General features: G+C 42.3%; 1 protein-coding gene across 1 annotated transcript in view; it reads left to right on the top strand.

Annotated features, from left to right (window-relative positions):
• SH3RF2 (SH3 domain containing ring finger 2) overlaps positions 1 to 25,146 on the top strand; it is a 105,600-nt gene that overhangs the window by 38,748 nt on the left and 41,706 nt on the right. The window contains exons 3-4 of the mRNA XM_075601037.1: positions 16,583 to 16,852; positions 24,745 to 25,062. Coding sequence (XP_075457152.1) covers positions 16,583 to 16,852; positions 24,745 to 25,062 — 588 coding nt within the window. The remainder of the gene's footprint in view (positions 1 to 16,582; positions 16,853 to 24,744; positions 25,063 to 25,146) is intronic.

The raw sequence follows: 25,146 nt of genomic DNA, 5'->3' as shown, positions 1-25,146 counted from the left end.
AACCCCTTGGATATCACCTGTGGTGTCCCGCAAGGCTCTGTTCTGGGGCCCCTATTCTTTTCAGTGTTCATCAATGATCTTCCGACAGCTTGTAAGGGAGCTTCAATACACGTGTGCAGATAACACAATCCTACACGCACACAGCCCTAACCTCTCCAACCTTGAACACATACTTCAATCTGACTTTTTGAGACTTGAAAATTGAATTTCCCAAAACAAACTGTTTTTAAACACTAACAATGGTATTTGGGACCAACATACAGGGACCAAGGCTAAAATTTTAAAGCTTCCAATGACTAAGCTCCAGATCAGAACCAACGCTAATAATAGTAACTCCTATTATTAGTTTAAATACTTGGGCATATGGTTTGACTCCCATTTAACATTTGAGATGCCCATTGACTCCCTGACATCCAAAACCTATGCCAAACTATGTGTACTTTACAAGAACAAATCTTCCCTAAGTCTGCTGGTCAGAAAGCTTATTGCACAGAGATGCTAATGCCAATTATCGACTATGGGGACATAGTATACGGCTCGGCACCCCAAACCCACCTTAGCAAACTTGATACCCTCTAAAATTCAATATGCCATTTTGTTCTCCAATATAACTACAACACACATCACTGCGAAATGCCTAAAGAACTAGATTGGTCATCATGAGTCTAGGCGCAAAGTTAATCTCTCCTGTCTTGTCTTCAAATAATTTCTGGGTAAACTACCCGTCTATCTGAACAAGCTCCTTACCGCTACCATATGCAGCACTTATCTGAGATCTGACTCCATAAAAGACTGTTCATGGTCCCAAGGTTCAGCAAAATATCCAGCAGCTCCTCCTTCTTTTACCGTGCACCCCAAAACTGGAATAATCTACTGGAGACTCTGACAGCCTCCAACAGTCTAAATTCTTTCAAAACTAAAGTTGTCTCACATTTTAATCTGGTCAGTAACTGTTACGTACGCCTAAAATAATATATATTATCTCTTACTGTGCATGCTATTTCTTGTATATAATGTATACCAGGTTCACTTACTGTATGTAACTGTATTTGTAACCATGTATTATTTGTCATCTTAACTCTATGCCCAGGACATACTTGAAAACAGAGGTAACTCTCAATGTATTACTTCCTGGTAAAACATTTGATAAATAAATAAAATATAAATAAATAAATTATAGCGCAAGGGCCTATTACAACTGAAATCCGCACTTAACTGCATTTGTGAGCTTTAAAGATACCCATTAGCATTTAATAACAGAGCTTTTTGAACCTGGGCCATAGTCTTGAATGGAAATTCTTTCTTCTTCTTCTTATGTTTACTATTATTATTATTATTATTATTATTATTATTATTATGCTATTTTCTGCAACATTATTGCTTTAGTTTTTCTTCTGGGACTTCTATAACTGGACCCTTTAATGTACAAATATACTTTGCATCTGTTTTTCTCCTTGTACAGTATGTGTGTAGCAAGATCCTAAATAGAAGTCAAGTGATTTAGATATTATATTGGGTTGTAGTAAATTCTTGCCAAAAGCCAGGGGTTTAAACCTCACTGATCCGATGTAACAACAAGAAAACATTTTCAAGGCATCCAGTACACTTTTCTGTGTCTTGCTACAGAGAACACCTAAGATTTGTGCAGTCTACAATGTGAAACAGATGTACAGTATGTCATGAAAAAACATCTACATGTAGCTAAGGCTTTCTGCACACAAGTACACCAGTGTTTTGTCAGCTAAACCAGGAGACACTTAGCTTCTTACGAAATATCTTTACATAGTCAAAATATGTCTGAAACATCTTTAATGTCAGTGGCCTTTAAGGATCACATTGAACTGAAAAAAACATTGCAAAAACAGAAAATCTGAAAATACTGTAAATATCAGACGTTATTACAGTATACACCGGTGCTTCTGTTGCACTTGACATAGATACACACCATGCAATTTGAGCAGATCTAGGACATCAATTTCTTTCCCATTTGATGTTTTCCGGTATCAATGAGAATCATTTCATCAATGGAGTGCATTGATATTAAAGCTTTCAAGGATAGTACATTAGGTCTAAATTTCCTCTGCTTCTAGATTGCTGCATTGATACAGACTTGGTAATGTTGCACTTATTGTGAAAGGCTCAGTGTATCTCTTACATAAAGTGCTTACAACTGACAGCACCAGTGTCACTTTGAAATTAGAATCTGCCTCACAGTGAGAACAACCATTCCTGCAACTTCTCAAACATATTAACACTTGTTATGTAAATGAAGAGACATTTTACACTATTAACATTTTCACTACTAAAGGTAATTAAGGGGATGACAGAGACGATTGACATACTGGGATGGGGCTTCGATTCAAAATGTTTTCCCTGTGCTGTGTGTCTCAGATACATATAGAGATGGGTAAGTTTGTCTATTAAGATGCTGTTGACAGTGGGCAATCTAGCAAGATGTTCTGAGGACTACCCAGTGGCTGGTGGACTGTCTGGAAGTTTTTCTAGCCAAGATTTGGTCCCCTTGTCCCTTGTCATCACCAACTTTCTCTGTGGACGGCCGTCGCAGCTGGAACAGTGGTGGGAGGAGTGCTGTATCCCTTCCAGAATCTGACCCTGGGTGGTCTCAACGCTTGCTCATGCAGTTTGCTTTGTTTGGGTACACACAAGAGTTGGTTACTCTGAACAACTGCACTGCTTACTGTATATTACTCACGGACCATGTGAGTAAGTTATCTATTTTCTAATCAAATTTCACTTGTACACTAAATGGTATTGCTCCATATTTGTGTTTTAATTTTTTCATAAATACCTGGATTTATTTGCGCTCCTGATCTTCTGTCTCTGCTAATTAACCTTTAGGTCTACATTTAAAGATATTTTATTCATTATGGATATTATACCACTTTAGTCGCCAATTTCTTAAGAGACTAGGGCAGTATTTGTGTGGAAAGGCCTGTTAGATAAATGACATGCATATTTTCCTGATATTGATGATTGTGACATTTTGTTTAATGGATATAACAGAATTTAAAGCTGCAGTCTATTCAGGATTTTCAAAGAGCTTTCATCTCCTCCACTCTTTTTCTGAAATATAGTCCAGACTCTTCTTGTTTTTGCCCTAAATGTAAACTGTTGATAGCGGACTGTACATTGTATTTGGAATTAGCGATTTTAAAATATTGGTTTAAAATAGTACAATTTATTAACAAAATATTGGCGGCATCCTTAAATTCGCATCACATACAAATGTAGCAAGACTTACTGTCCCCAGCGCCGTGGACGAACAAGCACAGGTCCGCAGCTCCGGGGTCAGTGTTGGCCTCCATGGAATGGCAGGAGGTGCATGCTTCTGAATGGGACCCCCCCCCCGTGCATGCTTCTGAATGGGGCCCCCCGTGCATGCTTCTGAATGGGACCCCCCGCCCCCCCCACAACGTTAATCCTTTGGCACCGAAGACACTAAGCTTTGCTACATCTGCACTTCTGTTTTGGAGACATATCTGTCTAGGAAGACTCTAGCCAGTGTTACAACAAAGTAGCAGATATGTTCTTCAAATCTGCAAAGGAAGCACTTTTTTGTAATTGGTAAAGTCACTGTCGCCTACAATTGCTCAAGCTTTAAAATGTTATCTGTTGAAAGAATGGATTCTTCTCTGGACAAAGATATAAGTGAAGGCAAGTTCTTAGAGCAGTGCAGAGTCAGCTAATTGACTCCTTTCAACAGACCAAAGAATTTATTGAAGCTCAAGTGAGGGGTGAGTGGCAAAATCCCCCTCTTTGACTGACCCTTTGTTTTGTTCGTAAGATTCTCTCATTGCCTGACAGGAACGGCTTTATCTCTATCAGTATTTTCTTTTGCTTGATGTCTAAAACATTTTTTTTTATTTTGATGTAAAGCTACTACTGTGTTGCCTCATCTGGCTATTTCCTCTCTCTAAATGACTTGGTCTCAAGCTAAAAAAAAATGCCACGTTTTTTACCATTTTACTTGAGTTTATTTACCTTTTTAATGTTATGATGTGTTGGGTTATGCTGATTTTTACCTGCTCTGTTATCTCTCTTCTTCTGCCCAACTTTAGATAAGGATTATTAGGAAAAGGGAAAATTGTATATTTAGGTGCCAAAGTGCTAACTGTCACATACTGCATTTTTGGTGCAACACTGACACACGGAAATCTCAATTCAATGTGTACTTGTGTGTGCCTGTGTGTAATTCCTTAACTTCCACTATATATATATATATATATATATATATATATATATATATATATATATATATATATTATATATATGTATATATGTATGTTTTCCCTTACACACGTCAAAAATGGGCACATCTCTACTCACAGGTCTAAGTCAGGGATGTGCAAACTTCCCCCGGCTGGGAGCCGCAGCATTTGCGCCCCCCCCCCCCCTCTCCTAAGACTCAGTGTCAAATGATGTCGTGGGTCATGTGACGTCAAGTGACCCCGCCGCGTCATTTGATGCGCGTTGGACGCTGCGTTGTCATAGCGATGCATCGTCGAAGACCGGGCAGAGACCAGGTAAGAGTCACAGAGGCCTCACACCTCCCCCGGCATTTAAATTAAATACCGTGGGGAAGAGCGCAGGACCTCTGTAACCGCCTCGCCCCGCCTAGAGATTCTCGTGCCCCCCACTTTGTGCACCGCTGGTCTAAGTAACACTTTGGCGCTTGTTGTAGTTTTCATTTCCCTTTATTAACTTGCGTTCCCCCACTTTGCCACATAGTGACTCTGTTCAATACGGTACCATGTTTCTCTTGAGTTTCATGTCCTGATTTTTAGTTTTCTTTATATATCCCTTGCGGATTGTTTGTGTTTTGTTTATTCTAATACAATACCCTGACCTTTGCACATTATTCTTTTTTCGTTTCTCTTCCACTCGGGCAACCTTTACGGCATCTGGTGCGTGGCCTAGCAATGGTTGCTAGCTTGCTTATTTGTGTGTGTGTTTGTGTGTGTGTGTATTTATATGTGTGTGTGTGTGTATTTATATGTGTGTGTGTGTGTGTGTGTGTGTGTGTGTGTGTGTGTGTGTGTGTGTGTGTGTGTGTGTGTGTGTGTGTGTGTGTGTGTGTGTGTGTGTGTGTGTGTGTGTGTGTGTGTGTGTGTGTGTGTATATATGTATATATGTATATATGTATGTATATGTATATGTGTATATCTGTATATCCACAAATTGGCCGCACTAACAGGGGTAAGGAGCCTTTCTAGCAGGCAGTCATGGTGCACGGTAGCAGAGATGAGGGATAGTAAAAATTAGATCACAAGTGATCTATATTACCAGCACAACACCAAGTTAAGGCAAAAGGTAATTTTATAGCATCCAAATTGCACACAGGCCTGTCTGCTCTTCCCTATATATCAGCTGTAATTTCTCATTATGCCCCTTCTGGTCTCCTGTTCGCTACCCATAACTGTCTCCTTTCCACCCCTTTCACCTCTACTGCACTCTCGCCTAAAATATTTTTGCTCACTGCCCCTCACCAAGCACCTTCTCTCCCCACCTTTAAGTCAAACCTTAAAACTCACCTCTTAAATGATGTATTTCAATAGCCTAGAGTAGGGGGGCGCAAACTTTTTTTCCTGCGCCCCCTGCCGGCGGTCACCTCACCCCTGCGCCTCCCCTCACCCCCACTTACCTCGGCTCCAGTGTCATGACGTCACGTTGCCATAACAACATGACGTCACATGACCTCGCTGCGTCATTTGACGGCGCGTTGCCATGGCGACGCGTGTGGAGCCAAGGTAAGTAAAGGTTTACAGAGGCCCTGCAGCTCCCCCGGAACTTAATTTAAGTGCCTTCGGGAACCGCGTGGGGCCTCTGTAAACCGCGCGCCCCCCCGTAGGCAGTCTCACGCCCCCCAGTTTGCACACCGCTGGCCTAGACTGTTTGTTAATATCTCACACCCGCAGTCACTCCTACCAACCATTGGGGCCAACCACTGCATTTATTCCCTCACCTGCTGTTTCTGCAATTCTCCCAAAGTACCTCTTAGGCTGCGCTTATAGTGCTGGCGATACGATGGGTGACGTCGTGGGATGGCCGCAATTTGACGCGACTGCCCTTGAAAAATCAAATTTCGCGACGGCGCTCCATCACTTGTCGCTGTCGCGTGCACTATAAGCGCACGCGGCAGTGGCAATGCGTTTGTTTTCGGGCGAATTTGCATCGCCGGCACTATACGCACGGCCTAAGACTGTAATCTCTCTGGGGCAGGGACTTTGTTTGTTGCGCTTGTTGTATTATAATTCCCTGTACTGTATTGTCTCTTTAGTAAAGCTGTGAATACACTGTGGCAATAAATAAATGAATTAAGATATACATACATTATATAGTATATCAATATTTGATATACTGAAAGGCATGGGCTTGAATATGTACAGTATATGGAGAGCATTTGGAAGAAACAAGACAATCTTGCATGGGAACCATCACATTTGCCTAGAGATGAGTGGATTTGGATCCACCTTGGATCGGCTGGTTCGTTTGGTCCACGGATTTCCACGGACCAGTCTCAAAAAGGCCAATTTGCCATCATAATAAAGGCCAACCGTCATGTACCTTACAGTCCCTTACATTGCATCTTCATGTAGTCCCCACAATGGCTTTGTTCTTCACGACAACCAGTGTTCACCACCACACTTATCCGTGAGTGTCTCTGTTACTTCCGTGATCACGTAGTTGACTTTTTAATGAAGCAGAACATTAACAAATATTAAACAGCATACGCCTTTCAAACAGTACATACGTTCTTCCTCAGGGCAGTGTAACAATGAGCCACAAATCAGCTTTGTATAGATCACTAGTGAATGAGGACGCTAATGCAGGCCCTTCATACATCTGGCAGCTCTCAAACTGTTATAGGCTATATTTTTCAATTGAGGAAGTCTTATAATGCGAGAAATAATGAGAGAAAAAAATTGATTTTTATTTGACATTTTTTTATTCAGCATTAGCAGTTTCACTAATATATATTTTGTATACATGACTGTATACTGTATGCATGGTCATAAAAGTCCTTGGGGGGACAACCGTAACTCACTTTGGTGAATAAGAAAAATCTATATATTTTCTATCAATTTAAAATATTTTCCGTGTTTCAGTGTTGCCCATATACTGTCCAAAGTGTTCTGTATGGACACTATATGACTTAAGGTATCCATTTATTTGGCCAATAATTTGGGTCACTTTTTTTTCCAACATTTTATTTACAGAACTGTGCATGACAGCCAGGAGTTGCTGTACACATGACGTAACGTACAGATTAATATGCAGGTTGGATCAGTATGATGGATTCTGCTTTCACAGTCAAAGTGCACTAGAGCAAATGCCCTGTGTTCACGAATTGTGATGCCCGAGGAGTGTCTCCCTGCTACAATAATGAATTGATATTAAAGATAAGTACATAGTTACATAGCAGATGAGTTTGAAAAATACATACGTCAATCAAGTTCAACCCATGCTAAATTTAGACGACAGATACTTTATCCTATATCCCTACTTACAATATATTGATCCAGAGAAAGGCAAACAAAAAACCCCAGTTAAATATCATTCAATGATTTCTCATAAGGGGAAAATAAATGAGTTCCTGACTCCAAGAATTGGCAATCAGATTACTCCCTGGATTAACATCCTTCCCATGTTTACTTATTAAGTATATCCCTGGATATCTTTCCTTTCTAAAAAGATGTCCAACTTTTTTTTAACATATCTATTGTATCTGCCATCACAGTCTCCATGGGTAATGAATTCCACATTTTAACTTCCCTTACTGTAAAGAACCCTTTCCTTTGTTGCTGGTTAAATCTCCTTTCCTCTAACCTTAAGGGATGACCCTGTGTCGTTTGTACTGCCCTTGGGATGAATAATTATTTTGAAAGCTCCTTGTAGTGTCCCCAAATATATTTGTATATAGTTATCATATCCCCTCTTAGATGCCTCTTTTTTAATGTAAACAAGTACGATCTAGAACCATGTGCCACGCTCTAAAGGTTGGGTTAGGGGCTGTTTTCCTTTAAGAAATAAGAGCCAGCAGTTACGTTGAAAGGTTCAGTACGTGAATTAGGGTTCCAATCCTTTATTGAACATATGTGGCAGTATTTATATTGAAAATATAGTTGATACATTCTGGTCTGTTATTGGTGAATAACACTCAATAGATCGAGTGAGATCATTTCTAATAGCCACATATCAGATAACCATAATAGTGATTGCAATTTAAGCATTTATCCTCAATTTGTACAAGTCCTCTGGAGTGCTGATTTTGACTCTTACAGGAGGACACCTGCTATTTACTGACTCCGCCCTCACAGGCATTAGCGGGCACTCGAAGCGATCCTGTCAAGTCGGGCATTGCACCTTTTTTCCTTCTACCTCACGCATTTAAGACTGGGGGAGGCGGGGGTTAGGGGGCATGTACCCAATAGGATTACCAGATTTTTTTACCTAATCCCCGATTTGTATTCTTCAATGGTTTGAAAAATCAAGTTAATTGGCTTTCATTAATCTTATTTGTATGATTGGACTTACTGAATTTTGAGGCAGTCCTTATAAATACCAAATAGCAGAGACATGTTTTACAGGTGTAGCCCTGCTTCTTCCAGACCCTGGGAGATCTTGCCTAAGCTAAAGGTGTAGTGGTGCTTGTTACCTTTGAGGGTCCAGGAAAAATGAGCTTCCGTGATGGTAAGGGGAAACGGGACAGGCTTTTGGTGGTCATTCAGGTTCTTTTCGTGGTGTCAGCGCCTCCATTCATAGCAGGCTCCATGGTTCCTGGAGACAGTCCCCACCATGACAGACTTCTCTCTCATACCCCTACCCAATAGACTGTTACTTAGGCAAGGGTATATAAAAAGGATTCTTTATTGAAGCAGCCACAGCAGCTGGTATTACAGCATATGCATCATATTTTAGAATGGGTCCCAGACCTCTGGATGGTGCTGGCCTTCTTGCAATATTAAGGCCTTGTGCTCTGCACAGATCTTGGGTTGCAGGCATGTCTTACTCACTGGGATCAAATTTGGGGCACAATCCAGTAACCTGGAGCCTGCAATACAATACAGAGTTAAGTCAGATGTCATGACATAACCAATACACAATATACAGACATCACTACCCATATCATCCACTGATTACAGTGATGACAAATATAACCAATTCTTCCAACGGGAAGAAGAATAGAATCCCTACTTGTAATACTTGGGGTCGGGTTTCTTTATCACCCGCCCATCAAACATCTTGGTCCAGATGAAATATATTTTAGGCGACCCAGGCTTCTGTCGAATATCCACCCTACTTTTGTAAATACACCTTCCTATCAACGTCCATAATGGAGCTGATTCTGGACTCCGTTATAAATATCTTTTCCCGAAGATACTCTAAGACAACCTGTTTTAGCCAATCATGCTGGTTGTTCTCAATTTCTTCCATGTTTGGCTCAGGTACATATGGGAATTCCTACCCGTGAGACTGACGGTACATAGATATTATGGCCCGGTCAGCTCGACTAAACTTTAATAATTTGAAGCCAGTGCCTTGGCCTGGCACCACCCAAAATTTAGGTTCTCTACCCTCCACCTCCTGATAGATTATAGCTGGTTCCTTAGGTGTTATGACCCCTAGATTGATGTCATGTACCCTTTTTAGGATGGCTTCAGCTGTGTCCTCTGGGGAATACTGAACCTCCTCCCACCAGTGATCTACTATAGGACCATCCACCAGAAGGAGCCTGGTCCTATTCCTATACTAGCAGAGTAGCCCTGGAACATAGGGTCCCACCACTTAAAGGGTTCCCCGAAGCTAGTGTCCATCTGAGAGGACACTCTAGACGTTGAGGACAGCTGAGATAGGGAAGAATCTCTGAAGGATCTAAATGACTCAGGTGACTTAACCATAGGTATCCTGCTTGCAAAAAGTATATCCCCCTCTGAATCCTCCTCAGTCCAACCACCCTTCCTCCAAAATCCCAATCCCTTAAATCAGTTCACAAACCAGGAGACAGATCATCACTGGGAAAATAGGATAATACAAAAACAGAATCAGCAGGGGAAACAGGAGCCTGGATACTGTCCTTCACAGGTATAGCCTTGGCCGGTGATTGAGGCCTAGAAATGTCCCGGACAAGTCCTTCTGGAGTGGGCTTACCCTTACTCCAATGTGGTAGTATCGGTGCAGACATAGTGGCCTGGGAAGGGACATGGGAAGCTGGGGCCGGTGAACAGGGCCTAACCTTGTCCATGACCAGTCTTTTGGGTGCAATCTTATCATGACCTTTAGGGAGGGGTAGTGTGGTGATATCAGGGGTCTGACAACCCCTTCCTCTGACCGGGGTCTTGTTGGGGGTAGGGGCAGTTCAACACTCACCCCTGAAGGTCTCAGCGGAGGTTCCGCAGTTTGAGCGGCTGCCATCTTGCTGGCGTTATCATGGCGGGCTGATCTCGCGAGATCTCCAGGCAGGCACCGGTCCGGCGGCGTGGATGATATCATGTTCGGCAGCGCCGGAAGTACATCACCCCGTGGCACACCAAACAAGGCCCCACCGGGCTCCTCATCTGGATAGGCTGCAGCAGACCCCTGGTGTAAGTAAGAGCCTCACCCATCTGAAGGTAGGGTATTTCCTCTGGCTCCACAGGATCCTCCGCAGGCGGCTCCTTCACTATTCTGGCATCGTCCTCGGGCGCGGGGCTCCTCCGGGGTTCCAGATACACCATGGTCTTCTGGATGGACACCTCTGGATCAGGACTCCGCCGCAGGACACGAGTAGGTGAAGATTTCTTTACATGTATCAGGCAGCTTGCTTCTTCTGAGGAGGGTAATGACACCTCCAGGCCGCGATGTTTGGGCACCCCGCATTTCCTGATGGCAATTGGCATGGAGCAGGCCTGCTCTGGCGCTGCCAGGGGAAGCTCACCCAACACTGCTGGGGCAGTCAACTCACCCTCCCGATCTGCTGACACCGGTTCCGGTCCTGGAACTGTCAGAAATTGGAACGTGGGGACCGTCTTGGGCACCGGAACACTGGGGCCTTGGGTTGCAGGTAGCATGGCACACGGGCCCATGGATGGTTCCATGGTGTATAGGTTGGCGCAGGCCACATCTAACGGCAGTAGAGCCCGGTTGTAGGCTGGAATAGGTGCCACTTGCACCGGACCACGTAGACCTCCGAGCGGATCAGGATTATGGCACATGGGCCCACAAGATCAGCAGCAGCCGGGTAGAACTCTGCAGGGGCCGCACCAAGTAGCATGGGGGCTCGGTCATAGACTGGCATAGGTACCGGCTGGTGTGGAGGCAATGTATGGTAACTACCAGGTAGCCTCCTGGTAGGTACTAATTGCTCAGCTCCAATTCAGACATTCTCTTCTGAGGTAGTGGTGTATTGCAACAAAGTGCAAGGTAGCTCCTTCCTCTGGCTCAGCTCCATGGAACTGATGTAAGGCAGGGTGTGGTTGACTCCCCCCATAATGAGAAACCACCTCCGATTGGATCTTAGGTGTTGCCACCTCCCCTAGGTGAAATATAGCGCAGGGCGCATCAAGGAGTGACTGGGCTCTGGCTGAGTCAGTCACAGGGATGGGCGGGCGTTGGTTTGGCGCCGAAAAGCTTGCAACTGAACATTGCAGAAAGCTTGCATCCTTGAGGTCCCGTTTTTCTGGCGGGAACGCCATTTTGTGAACACAGTCCATGCAGTAGACTCCATTTTCAGCACACAGCACAGTCCATAGAAAGAGAAGGTACCCAGGATCCCCAGCAACAACTGAAAGGGCCCTGGCCCTAGTATTTTCTTTTAAGCAGCTAGGAGGGTACATGCTCCTTGGACAAATTCCCACAGTGTGCGCCCCAACTGTCTCTGTTTTCCTCATGAAGGGTACCCACGCTCCCTGGAACAATTACCACAGGGTACGCCCCAACATAGTCTCTGTGTTCGATAAGGGTCTGGGTAACCCCATCCCTGGTGTAGCTTCAGAGAGAGGTTCCTCCTTCCTTAACTCGAAATGGGTACCCAGGGTCCCTGGTGAAGCATCAGCGGCCTGGCCCTGGCCTCTTCTGTGCTTTACTGCTGTAATTTCCTAAAAGCCTGCCCTGTTCTGCATCTCCGCAGTGCCTCCATTTGTAGCGCTACTACAATGGCTGCAAAGGTTAAATGTAGGCACTGTAGGATTCATATCTTTTTAAAAACAGCCAGATAAATATACAGGAAGTATTTTTATTATTATTATTACATTTCCAGTGTCAAATACTTTGAATGTTATTTTTACATCAGTTACCTAATCTTTTGTATGGTAATGTAGTAATCATGAATGTTAGAATATACACTACTAATAAATTGTTTAGCCCTGCCTCCTGTTAGTTTGTAAAGTAATTATGATGCCATCATAAGCAGATCCGATCAAATGCAGCCCAATAGATATGAGATAAGATTGGAATACACAGATACTGTAAAAAGAGCAATGTTTTGTTTTATGGGGAAAAAATAAAACTTTCATTTTAAGAGTGTTTGGATTTTTTTAAGACAGGCAATTACACTCATTATATTTCTGTGCTACTTTTTAATTGAACAACTATGGGATGCTGCTTTAATGTGGTATCCCAACACTATTGATTTGAACCTTTCAGAAGAGGGTTGTTGCTTGTATATTTCCTCAGTATGAGGTGAAGCCGCTCTAAGGCAGTGAGCATGTCACACCCTGACTGCTGCTCTGATGTGCCATTGACAAGTGAGCCATTGTTATTCTCTTATATGAAATCTATGCATTTTGTGATCAGCATTATATTTCACTACACTTATGTGATTGAATGTCACCCATGTCTTATACTTTCTAAATGTTGTGACGATCTTTAACTTGTCAAACAGCATTTATATTGGGTGGTTGAAAGTAAATACATGGGCGTTGGTTGCAACTATTTGATTTGCAAACGCTGAAGATTTGATCTCACACAATATGTTTGTTAAAGTAATCCCTTGAAAGTGTATTGGACAAATTATTATTTTTTAAACTTATGATCCTATTTGTAGTTTGTGAACATGTAAAGCTTGTAATAGAGAAAGATTTGTCAGAATACAGGAGATGCCATTAAATAGAGGTGGAGTTAGGAATAAAACAATGCTTCCTTACCTGTCCCATGCATTATCATTTCTATGAGTCCAATCCCACACTTCCGAAAAAGGTTTTCCATACAACTGTGTAGAGTTGATAATAAGACTAAGGCACCAACCTAATGACTGGAATGGGGGCAGACCTACAGTAACAGGACTAGAACCCACAAACACTGCTTTTCTAGGCCACGGCTCTAGCAGTGTGAGCTAAACCAGCTGATTGGTAGCAGCACTTTTGAGCTGCTCACTCCGCACACAAGTAGCTAATCTAAACTGCCAACCAAGAAGTGCAAGTGGTCTGCTTTAAATGGAAGCCAGGGGTAGGGAGATACTACAGGTATACGCTCTCATTTTGATGCAATGGGTTAGAAGGGCGAGTGCGCCAGAGAGAAAGTGGGGCATGTAGATCAAGAAAGGAGGACAAGACAGAGTTGTAGTTCCTGACCAGGTTGTCAGGGTCTGTAGCAGAGCTGAGAGAGGAGAGGGAGGAGCGTAAAGTGGACTCAAAGTCAGGTAAGTGAATAGAGCATAGGTTTCTGCAGAACCGGGGTGTAGATGGAGGTGGAGAAGGGGAGAAGCGAGATAGAGAGAATGAGATGAGATGATGGTCAGAGAGAGGAAAAGGGGAAATTGAGAAATCGGAGAGAGAGAAGTTCTTAGTGAAAACCAGGTCTAAGTAGTGGCCATCCTTGTGGGTGCTGGCTGCAGTCCACTGTTGAAGGCCAAAAGAAGAGGTTAGAGAAAGAAAGCAGGAAGCCCAAGGGAGAGAGGGGTCATCAATGTGGCAATTGAAGTCCCCAAGGAGAAGAACAGGGGAGTCTGAGGGGAGGAAGAAAGAGAGCCAGGATTCAAAGTGAGAGAGAAAGGCAGAAGGGGGATGAGTAGAGATAGGTGGGCGATAGATGACCGCCACATGAACAGGGAGAGGAGAGAAAATCTGGACAGTGTGAGCCTCAAAGGAGGGAAAAGCAAGAGAGGGAGGAATAGGAAGGGTTCGGTAATGACAGAGAGAGGAGAGCAGGAGCCCCATGCCTCCACCCCTGCCATCAGTGCGCGGAGTGTGGGAGAAGGAAAGGCCACCATAAGAGAGGGCAGCTTCCAGAGCAGAGTCAGACTGAGTGAGCCAGGTCTCAGTTATAGCAAATAGGAGCAGAGAGTGAGAGAGAAGAAAGTCATGTACAGAGAGGAACTTGTTAGAAAGGGAGCGAGCATTCCAAAGAGCACAGGAGAAAGGGAGAGAGGAGGGAGGGTGGCAGGGGATGGGTATGAGGTTGGAGGGGTTGACACCAGAAGGAGTAGAGGTTGCAGTTGGCAGGCGAGGACGAGCGCATGTACAGTAGGAAGTATGTAGGAGTATTTAAGCCAGTGTTTCCCAACTCCAGTCCTCAGGGAACCCCAACAGGTCAGGTCTTAAGGATATCCCTGCTCCAGCACAGGTGGGTCAATCAGCGGCTCAGTCATTTTGAGTGGCACAGTTTATAGAGCTTTTTGTAGTACTGCTTGGCTTAAATTGCTAATTTCCTGTATCTTACTCAAAATATTTTGAAGATAGATCTCACTTTTCTTCACTTTGCCATGTGTGGTGTCTGCTGTACATTAAACAATGAAGTGGATCCTGTATTGAAGTCTTCCTGTATTGAGCTGTTCTTTTACGTTTGTGTATACGGTATCTGGGAATCATAAATACTGTAGGCATTTGGTTTTGCAGAGTGCTATCTTATGTTTTCAGGCATATCAAAGCTCAACATGTTCCAAATGTCAATCATGCCATCTTCTAGCAGCATGCAATGGTTGAGTGCTTGGTGTAACTCAATGAAATATCTGGGTGTGGTTCAGCAATCCAAACAGTTTCAGTGCTGTGCCGTAAACGAAGAATTGTGAAGTGCAAAAATTGGAATGTAGTCATGCGATCAGTTGACTGTATAAAATGATTAGGATAGTCCACAGTATTTTGTAGTAAGTTGGAAACAGCTCTTTACATTTTTCATAAGTGGAAGTTACAAGCAATCTGTACTAGTTTATGGTGTGTATTTTCACAGAGTTTTTTTTTTTTTTTTGCATAATACATTCATTTAAATTTTCAAAGTGTAATCAGGTTCAAGGTTCTAGTAGCTATATTGGTCCAGAATTTTTTTTAATTAAATGTAGGTATTGTGATACCTGTTAGCAGACCAACTTTAGGGTTCTTCATAGATTAAATTATAGTGTACAGAGCCTTTAAAATCGCATAGGTTTCTTCTTGACAGTCAACCTGAAGAAAACTATGAAGGTTCGAAAGCTTTGTACACTATGATTTCATCTACAGTATGAAGAACTCTAAAACTGGTCTGCTTATAGTTATCACAACCTACATCCAAAGTATAAACAGCAACATGCACAGCGTTGACATATTAATGAGAATGTAATATGTAGGAAGAATTTCTGCTAACAGAAAGTTTAAGTGTCCAGTTTATAGCCTTACACCTTAAGCCTTGGGACCTGTAGTTATAAAAAGGTTGTCAGTGACATTACTTTAGCAACTAATATTTTTAAAACAAGAAACTCAAGATAATAACATTTAAGTGAAATGGTGCAAAACAACAACCATTGCAAATGGCATTGCAAATGCAAATAGCAACCAGAACTGGCATATCCCTCTGAATGTATCAATATATACTGTAAATGCAGACCAGTAGCATGGACACGTAATACTGTAGGTGAACTGTATTGTTTTTGGACTGATTTAGCATTGGTATTTCAATGAGAGCTCCACCATGTGTTGCTGGTGGGTGTGCGCTGCTTTTTTGTGCATTGTCATGGTAACCAGCTCTTCAACATAATACATTTACCTACAGCACATATTTACTACTATTCTCATCTACTGTAATATAGCAAAGCAACGCACAGCCTGTGAGACAGAGAATGGATTCACTTAATTGCTCCTTCCATTTTTTTGGATTGATTACCCACAAATTGTTTGCTTTAAAAAAAAAAAAAATCCGGTGACAATTTAATTCCCATTCTATTGTGTCACAGGTCTGAAATGTAAGCTGGCCTTGTTAGCCATTGTATGTAGAAATAATTGAACCTTTAATGTTGCACAGTACGGATTTAAAGTTGCCACACTGAAGGCAAAAACTGGAATATACAGTCCCATAACCATTTCCATAGGCCGTATCTAATCCTTTCCTTCCCATTTACCGTGCTTACACCTGCTTTAACTTTAAGTCGATTTAACAATGCTTGCCAAAGGGTGATTGTCTGTAAAGCTCCTCTTATGACTTAGCACCGTTGACTCGTGTAGTTCATTCATCCCATACTGTAGCATGGTTTGTAAGATTCTTACACTTCCCTTAACCATAAAGAGATAACAGTGATTGTATAAATAATTTTTAATGCAAAATTAACATTGTATGACCCTATGTTTGAAACCTAATTTACCATAGATTAATAAAGCCAGTTTTCTGTTTCTTCCCACAGGTGCCATGTGCTAAAGCCCTGAACAATTACAAAGGCTATGCACCCAACGACCTGACCTTCAATAAAGGAGACATAATTGTGCTGCGCAGGCAAGTAGATGAGAACTGGTACCAAGGAGAAGTCAACAGAGGTAGCGGCATCTTCCCTGCCAGCTCAGTGAAGGTTCTGCAGCAGTTCCAGCAGCCACCTGCACTGTGCAAAGCCCTGTATAACTTTGAGCTAAAGGACAAAGAAGGGGGTGAAAACAAGGATTGCCTGACATTTATGAAGGTATAGTAATGGTGTTCATTGGTTTAATTAACTAATTGAATTATTTAGCGGAATATGAGCCAAGAGAACAAGATGGTGTTACATTGTTCCACATGGTGGAATATGGTGGTGGTGGTGGTGTTTGTCATATTCTGCACCATTAAATCCTATGGAAATTCTGTGGTATCCTAAATTATAACTGCAGATGTTGTTATCTGGGGAAACAATGTCCCATACATCTATATGTACTGTATCAACTTTCAATTTGCTGTTATATTGACATAAGGAGAGCAATATGTACTCTGATTTTGCCATGCTTGTGCCAATAAGCAATTTTAAAAGTGGCTATAAAGAGCAGCAAGAGGATTTACAAGATTAGTAACTTAATGCACAAAAGATGATACATTTTTACATCTCATTCTGTTCTTTTTATCCTTGTTGAGGGTGTCAATAAAAAAACGTAAGGTTTTGATTAACACGTTTCCTCCAACTGACCCACACAGGATTCATGCTGCATGCTTTCTATTCACTCAATGCATGCTGCTAAAACAGTCAGGTGTCAGATGAAGTCAGAAAGCACATTGCCAGGTACAGTGCAGGACAGCAAAATATAAATGTAGCAGTCAAATAATCTAGTGATAGTTTAATCAGTGCACTGCTGAATGGATTCTGTGATCTGTTGATCTGAAATGCATTTAAGGTCCTTACCCCAGTGAAAGGATAGGCACCCAATTTTACTACTTGAAATGTAAATATTCAATGAATATACATTTTGGTGGTGATGCTTTTTGGAGAAAAATTGATGGAAAGAGCATTTTCTTAACCCTGGATGTTGTTTTGTAATGTTTGTTAGGTTACAATTTCAAGAGTTACAATAGGAGAAGCATTAAATAAAAAGTTATATGTCTGGTCTGAGCTGGTAAAACACTTACATTGGCAAACAATTTGTGTCAAATATAAGAAAATTGACCAACAAACTTGCTTAATTTGACACAGCAACAAGCATAGTGTGATGCATCAAACATTTTAATTGACTGCAAATGACTACAGGTTATAATTTGGACCTGAGAAATCTGTATTGCTCAATTGATAATGATAATAATTTGTGATGATAAATTACTTAGAATTTTGAAGCATCTGGATGAGTTTGGGTGATTCCCAACAATCTCTGCACCTTCTGAATAGAAGTTTGTGCACTTTGTTAAAAAAAAAAATAGACATCTGTGCCATTGAGGGCTAATTTCCTCACACAGGGGGATTTTGAAATAGTATTTTGTTATCACATTGATGCTAGAAATGTTGCCCCTCAGGCAATTAAATTGTTTTATAAAACAGGTAAAGACTGAACACAAATAATCAATCCGTTATGAAATATTGTCTTACAGCAATAGTTTACAATAATATATAATATGACTTTTAATAACATTTAGTAAGAGTATTACATAGGCTGAGATGTAGAAAACATTAATGTTCAAGTGGAGAAATGTCCACCATCACTTCCCGAAACTGAATATGATGATGTTGTTCTGTATAATTATACGGAGCATGACTAGTTTAGACTTTTACTGAGCATTGCTCAACCCTGCATTCTGTAGCAGGAAAGTCAGAATGTCACTGAATCTGTATTTAGCACATCTGCTATCATTCGTGACCTACATTTAAATGGGTCATAATGCAACTCGCCTAACTCATATCCAGACCAGGCATGTTTCAGAACAGCTTCAAGTGATGAAACATGCTTTGTGCCTTGCAGGATGATATTATTAGTGTGATCCGGCGAGTGGATGACAAGTGGGCAGAAGGCAAGTTGGGAGAACAAGTGGGCATTTTCCCCCTCCCGTTTGTAGAGGTGTGAATAGAGTAACAAGACCTTCTCTGAAAGGAAATAATGATCTGTTCTGGTCAACGACTTGTTCTACTGTACATGAGAACTCCAGTAAACCCTTTCACTATGCTAAAAGCAGAGACATTCCTTCCTGCATTCTCCATCAGGGAGGAGTACAATACAGTGGGTGAAAACCATTAAAGCCAAACATGTCATTGGGAGACACACCTATTGAAGTGCCCTTGTTGCTGTCAATAAGAAGAAAAGACAGGCATTTGTATACTAATTGTGAATAAAAAGTGAAAGGCAAATATCCCTGGCGTGTCTCAACATATTCACAACGAGCAAATCCTTTTAATGATAATATTTTTTTTTAAGTATGAGCAAAAGGGTATGTTTTCAAACTAAAGTATCATAGATTGCACATAATGAAAATATTGTTAGAAAAATCAGTCAAAGAACATACAGTACTGTAAAAAAAATGTTTTACTGTGCCTAAATACAGCTGGATTTATTAGTGTTAATCAAAGATCAAGGGAGACTGAACTCTTGGACCAGCTATTTACAATGGTTATGCTGTCAGAATTAGTAATATTCAAAGTTTTTACATTAGTTTGCAAACCATGCAAAATTAGCAGCTTCGCAGCTGCAAAATAATTGCGACTAATTACGAATTAAAGTTAGCAAGTGGTTTGCCAAACATTAAGTCCATGTACATTTACATTTGAGAGAGAGAGAGAGACGCTCACCTTATAATGTCCTAATATTAATGAAACCTAAATAAAATGTAAGGTGCATGTGGAGTATAACAAAGCTACTATTGGCTGGCAGGATGATGCCTCTCTTTAACTTTTTGGTATATATTGAAGTCTAGTGATCAGCATTTTAGACTCGTACCCCTGATGAAGCACGTCTTATGTGCGAAACGTACATCGGCAAGAGGGTGTCACGTTATGTGACGTCTGTGAAGTGGTGATTCAGATAGACGACTGATTCGAGATACGCCTTGTATAGGAGCATTCAACTTTCTTTACTGGTACTTTGTGGCCTCTACTGTTTATGTTTATGTCACTTTCTATTCCTACACTGACCTTTCTCTGTTGTTACTAACTATGCTATATAGAGTGCAGTGTGTTTACCCTCCATGGTAATTGGCAAACGGCGTGTGACCCAGCGCTGCTCCTGCACGGATGTGCTGTGCTCACTTAAGTGCTATTTATCATAAGTAATAGCAGTACACATGGCGGTACTGTGCGTCTATATTTATCATTGTGGCTGGTAGCATCAGCTTAGAAGCGAGGACTGTATATGCACAAGCGTGTTAAATCTTTGTACCAGCCCAGTGGGGCCATTGCCATTATACTTATCCACTAGAGTGAATGCTGATACTGCAATTCGTTACCTTGAGTCACTATATTTTGGATATTTGGTAATCAGGATAGGATTTAGGATTTAATTAGGGGATACAGTGTGTTATAGGCACTTATTGGAATTATTGAATATATATGATATCTAACTCAGACTTATACACTACATACTACTGTATCAATGCACTATCCACTACCTATCCAATCTTTATAGAACTTATTTGAAGGCTATCAATTACTTAGCTGCTCCTATCTGTATATATATTTACTGTATATATCGCTTACATATTGTATAAATTACATTCACTCTCTATGTATATGTATACACTAGTTGAGTGGCTCTGTTTTCAATCACCACGACATTTAGAGGATTTTTAAACAAACTTTCTATTGTAAATACTTCATTTGACTGTGTATATTTTGGATGTATTAACGTTTTTTGTTATTTTTTTTATTTTAAAAAGCTGGTCCTTTCTGATCTATTATGATCACCATTCAGATATCAACTCAAGGGCTATTTATGTCCATACATATCAATTCTTATGTATAGAGTGCAATAACTGGGGTACTTTGGATCCTTGGATCAATTCTATGCTCTGAAGTTGGTATAGCCTGAAAACCTGACCTGTTGGGGAGGAGGGGGGGCTTTAGGACTGGAGTTGAGCACCTGTTACTGTGCTAAAATAGAAACTATCAAATAGGGCTCATCTCCTGCGCAATCCTTATTGAAGGTTCTGGATTGGAGTTCACATATTACGCGAACGTTAAATGCTTGGCGAATAACTTTGCGCACTGTGACTGAGCTGCTATTTGCTGGCAAAACAGTGAACTGATGTTACAAATGTGTGATTTCTGATACATTTTTAGCCCTTTAAAGTTTGGCAAAATGCTGTGCCAAGAATAAAATAATATGTTAAATAACTTAATTTTGCTTTCGGTAGTTTCACACATCTCTAGTAAAAACTGAAAAGAAGCCACAAATGAATAGTCGCTCTCATCACCTACAACACATTCACCATGGCATACAGATGTAACCTTATGGCTCAGCACCACGGGAAATTCTAGGGAACCTTGGAAGCACTCCGCAGCAGAGTCCATAGCAGGCTGTAATGGCCCATCAGGATTAACACAGCGGGGGTCTCTGTGTCTGAATGGGACTCGCGCTGTGTGAATCCTACCAGGTTCCATCTGTCAGTAAGAAACACGCACTAAAAGCTGAGCTTTTATTTTATTTTAATAATACAGTATGTAAGCAGGGGGTCTCCGGTGCTGAATTGCATTAATTTAAGGTCCGGTGACCCTCTACTAACTGAGTTACAGGCCTTGTTATGGGGTGCCGGTATCCCCGCCATGTTTAAATTCTCTTGCATCACAGCCCACGTGACCGGGAGGTTTAACTAAAGCAGGGGGATACCGGCACCCCATACCAGGGCCTGTATCTTGAGAAGCAGGGGTCCCTGAGGCTGAAAGTAATGCGGTTCAGCTCTGGAGACCCCATGCTTCAATACTGTGGTAGCAAAATAAAATAAAAGCAGATTCATCACCTTAGTGGCTAACCGCTAAGGAAATTAAGGAGTGAAGCCAGAGTACCTGGTTAATTGGGGGTAGAGGGGGTGGGTGAAGGGGGTAGTTTTCCCAGGGTGGGTGGTTAGGCCTATCGGGAAGGGTGCAGGAAGGGTTAACCCCTTCATTACCTAGTGGTAGTAACCGCTACAGTAATGAAAGGGTTAACCCCTCCCACTACCCACCCCTCCTAACCACCCACCCTGGGAAAGCTACCTCCTTCACCCACCCCCTCTACCCAATAAGCATTACATTACAATACAAAAAAGAACACAATACATTGAACAAGCTCCCCCCTCCCACTCAGCCCCCTCCCACCCAGCACATACAGTACTGTAATGATCCCAATCCTATTATCCACATCTGGATAATAGCACATTTTCCTATTAAAAATAAAACAGAACCAAAACATTACCCAGACAGCATATAGTAAATTAAAGTTGCACTTAACCCTGCCAGAATGAAGGCCGTCCACATCTTTCTCTTCTTTTAAATAAAATAACTACTGTAACTACTGGCCACTAACCTCTTAATCATCTTAGTGGTTATTAACCACTATGGTAATTAAGGGGTTAACTCCCCCGCTACCCACCCAGGGGGCCTAACCACCCTCCCCCAGGCTACTACCCCCACCCCCTCTGCCCATTGATTGGAACAGTGGTACACCATGCCCACAATATGGGCATGGTTTGCCATTATGGCAATGAATGGGCAAGCTACAAATAAAAAAACAAGCACCAAATAAAATACATTACATTTCAATTTAAAAAAATGCCCATAAACCAATTGATTGGCACAGTGGTGCACCATGCCCATAACGGGCCCTGTAACTCGGAAAGCTTGGGATCCCCCGACCTGAAATGAATGCAGCTCAGCTTCAGAGACCCCCTGCTACAATACTGTGTTACTAAAATAAAATAAAAGCCCATCGATCTCCTGTTAGAGGCGCACACGGAGAGTGACTGATTCAGTCTCACTCTTAGTGCACGTCTCTTACAGACAGGTGCAGCCTGGTAGGATTCACACAGCGCGAGTCCCATTCAAACGCAGGGACCCCCATTGTGTTAATCCGATGGGCCATTAAGTCTTGGTGCTGGGACTCTGTGGCGCGCGAGAGGATGCCGTACGAGACCTGCAAATAGAGAGGGCCCGAACCAATGGTTCCATCTGTATAAGGCACAGTGATAATTGTTTCTAAGGTGCAGCTTAGAGAAAACAGATCTTCTAAATGACATGACTTTTTTTTTTCATTTTAAAATACCTAGCATCTTTTTTACTACTGTAACCCATATTCCCCACCCCCCCTAGACTCATCTGACATATCTAGGGTGTGTGAGGGCGGATTACATGTACTTAGTGGTGCGTACCTGTGTGGAACAGGAGGGCCTGAGTCTCCCGCGATGGTGTGGGGGATCACAGGGCCAGGCTTCTGGAGTAGTAGCCTCCATGCTTTAGTGGTGCAGCGCCTCCATCCTCTATACTCCCAGGGATGTGGGATAGGACCTGTATTGAACAGCAATGTCCCGCTTATCACTCAACCCTTCTCCCTGTACAGGTCTTTCCTCCTCTCCTTCCCTCCAAGTTTATCCTCCGACAGGATGGTCTGGGCTGGGGCGTCAATACCCCACTGCCCACCTCAGAGGTTATCCTCTGGGTGGGGGATGGATTCTCCCCATCACCCCAGCATTGGGGTGAGGGGCATTGGTCCACCGGGTCTATGGTGCTATCAGCTCTACTCAAGGTGGCTGGGTCTCTCCTCTTATTTGCATGCTCCAAGCTCAGACTCTGCTTCAGCACTCTCTCCAGACTCGGCTTCAGCACACCAACTCTTTGCTTCAGCACGAACTAACTCCACTCAGACTCACAGGAGCAGCCCACTAAATAGAGACAGCCCCGCCTATCATGATGTCTGCAGACCCCTCCCCTGTGTCTCTGCCTGCACACAGAGTCAGGGGGCCTACCTCCATCAATCAAGTCAGGGCTGAAGGCGGGGAAAACCCATGATCACTACTGGTGCCTGCCCTTAACAGGACTTACCACAGTAGGAAGGATATAGGTATAGCTGGTGCTGTTTACAGGGGGCTACACTACAATACCTCTCAACACCAAGGTCATGTATAACTTGGGATCACTGACACTCTTAGGCCCATATTCACGAAGCAGAGATTGCGACTTACATCACTCTATGAGGATTGACTGTCACCATTTAGTGAAAAAGCATTTATATGAAAATGCTGGTCTATATGTAATCACAAAAATGCAGAATGGCAGTGCACAGCAAAATGACCGATCCGCGTGTACTTATCCTATTTAGCATTTAATCATGTGCCAATAAAGTAAGTTGTAAGCTTTTGCCTGCACTCCAGCCCTGGGATCAGTCTTTTTGCTATACACCGCTATTCTCTATTTTTCTGCTTTCATTGATGCGCCAGGAGCATGCCAACGGATCTCATCTCAGGAGGGATCTTGTGAGTACTCTAAAAGTTTCTATGTTCAAGTGATTCTTGAAGACAAACAGTATATTATTTATTGTATTTACGTGGTGTGAGCTAGATAAGGCTTTTTTAAGGGATAAGGACACAGAACATCGGAGTACAACCCCGTAATTTGGGGAATAATCTCGTCCCATATCCCCACTTTCTCGCCCAATCGAGACACGGCACTATATGTTGCATTGCACCACCAATCACATATCAAAAGAGATGTACTCACAAAAGAAGATCTTTTGGAGAAGGAGCGGCTCAGTGAGTAAAGACACTGACTGGCACTGTGTGTGAAGCAGTGGAACCTGGTTCAGTTCCCGGTGTCAGCTCCTCGTGACCTTAGGCAAGTCACTTTATCTCCCTGTGCCTCAGACACCAAAAATATAGATTGTAAGCTCCACGGGGCAGGGACATGTGTCTGCAGAATGTCTCTGTAAAGCGCTACGTAAAACTAGCAGCGCTATACAAGAACATGCTATTATTATTATTATTATCTTTATACATTATCCTGACTGATGAAAGAATCCTTCATTTATGTATAACAAACATAACACAGCCATTTTCAGACAACCCCTTTTTGAAAGACAACTCACAATGATTTTTGATGCACTGATGTTGGGTGTTTTCCCATTTTTCTTCTTTCTGTATATGTAATCACCTGTATTTTCTTTGCAGCAAAACCATACAGCAAAGCAGCTACTAGAATCAAGCAAAAACAAAAGAAACAACAATCTAGTTGGCATTCCTTCTCTATTAAAGAAGTCGCCTTCAAAGGCTAAAGCTTCAGAGTCTCCAACGATCCGCAGGACGCCCGAAGGAAGGAGAAAAAGCCCAAGGCAGTTTTCGATTACAAATGCCCTAAATACTTTCAACAAGATGGTTCATTCTCCAGTTCATCGGCAGACTCCTGAAATCGGCACCCCAGTTCTCATCAGCTCCAGTAATCCTGCCATCATTGAGAAGGCTGAGTCCCTATCCAATGCACCAATCCAGGTACACCAGTCAGATAATATATTTGGAGAAGGTCCCCTTTTATGTGCATGCTATAAATCGGGGGTGGACAACTCCAGTCCTCAA

This window comes from Ascaphus truei, chromosome 5, assembly GCF_040206685.1.
Source record: "Ascaphus truei isolate aAscTru1 chromosome 5, aAscTru1.hap1, whole genome shotgun sequence".
NCBI classification, from domain to species: domain Eukaryota; kingdom Metazoa; phylum Chordata; class Amphibia; order Anura; family Ascaphidae; genus Ascaphus; species Ascaphus truei.
This window is presented reverse-complemented; position numbering and strand designations above follow the sequence as displayed.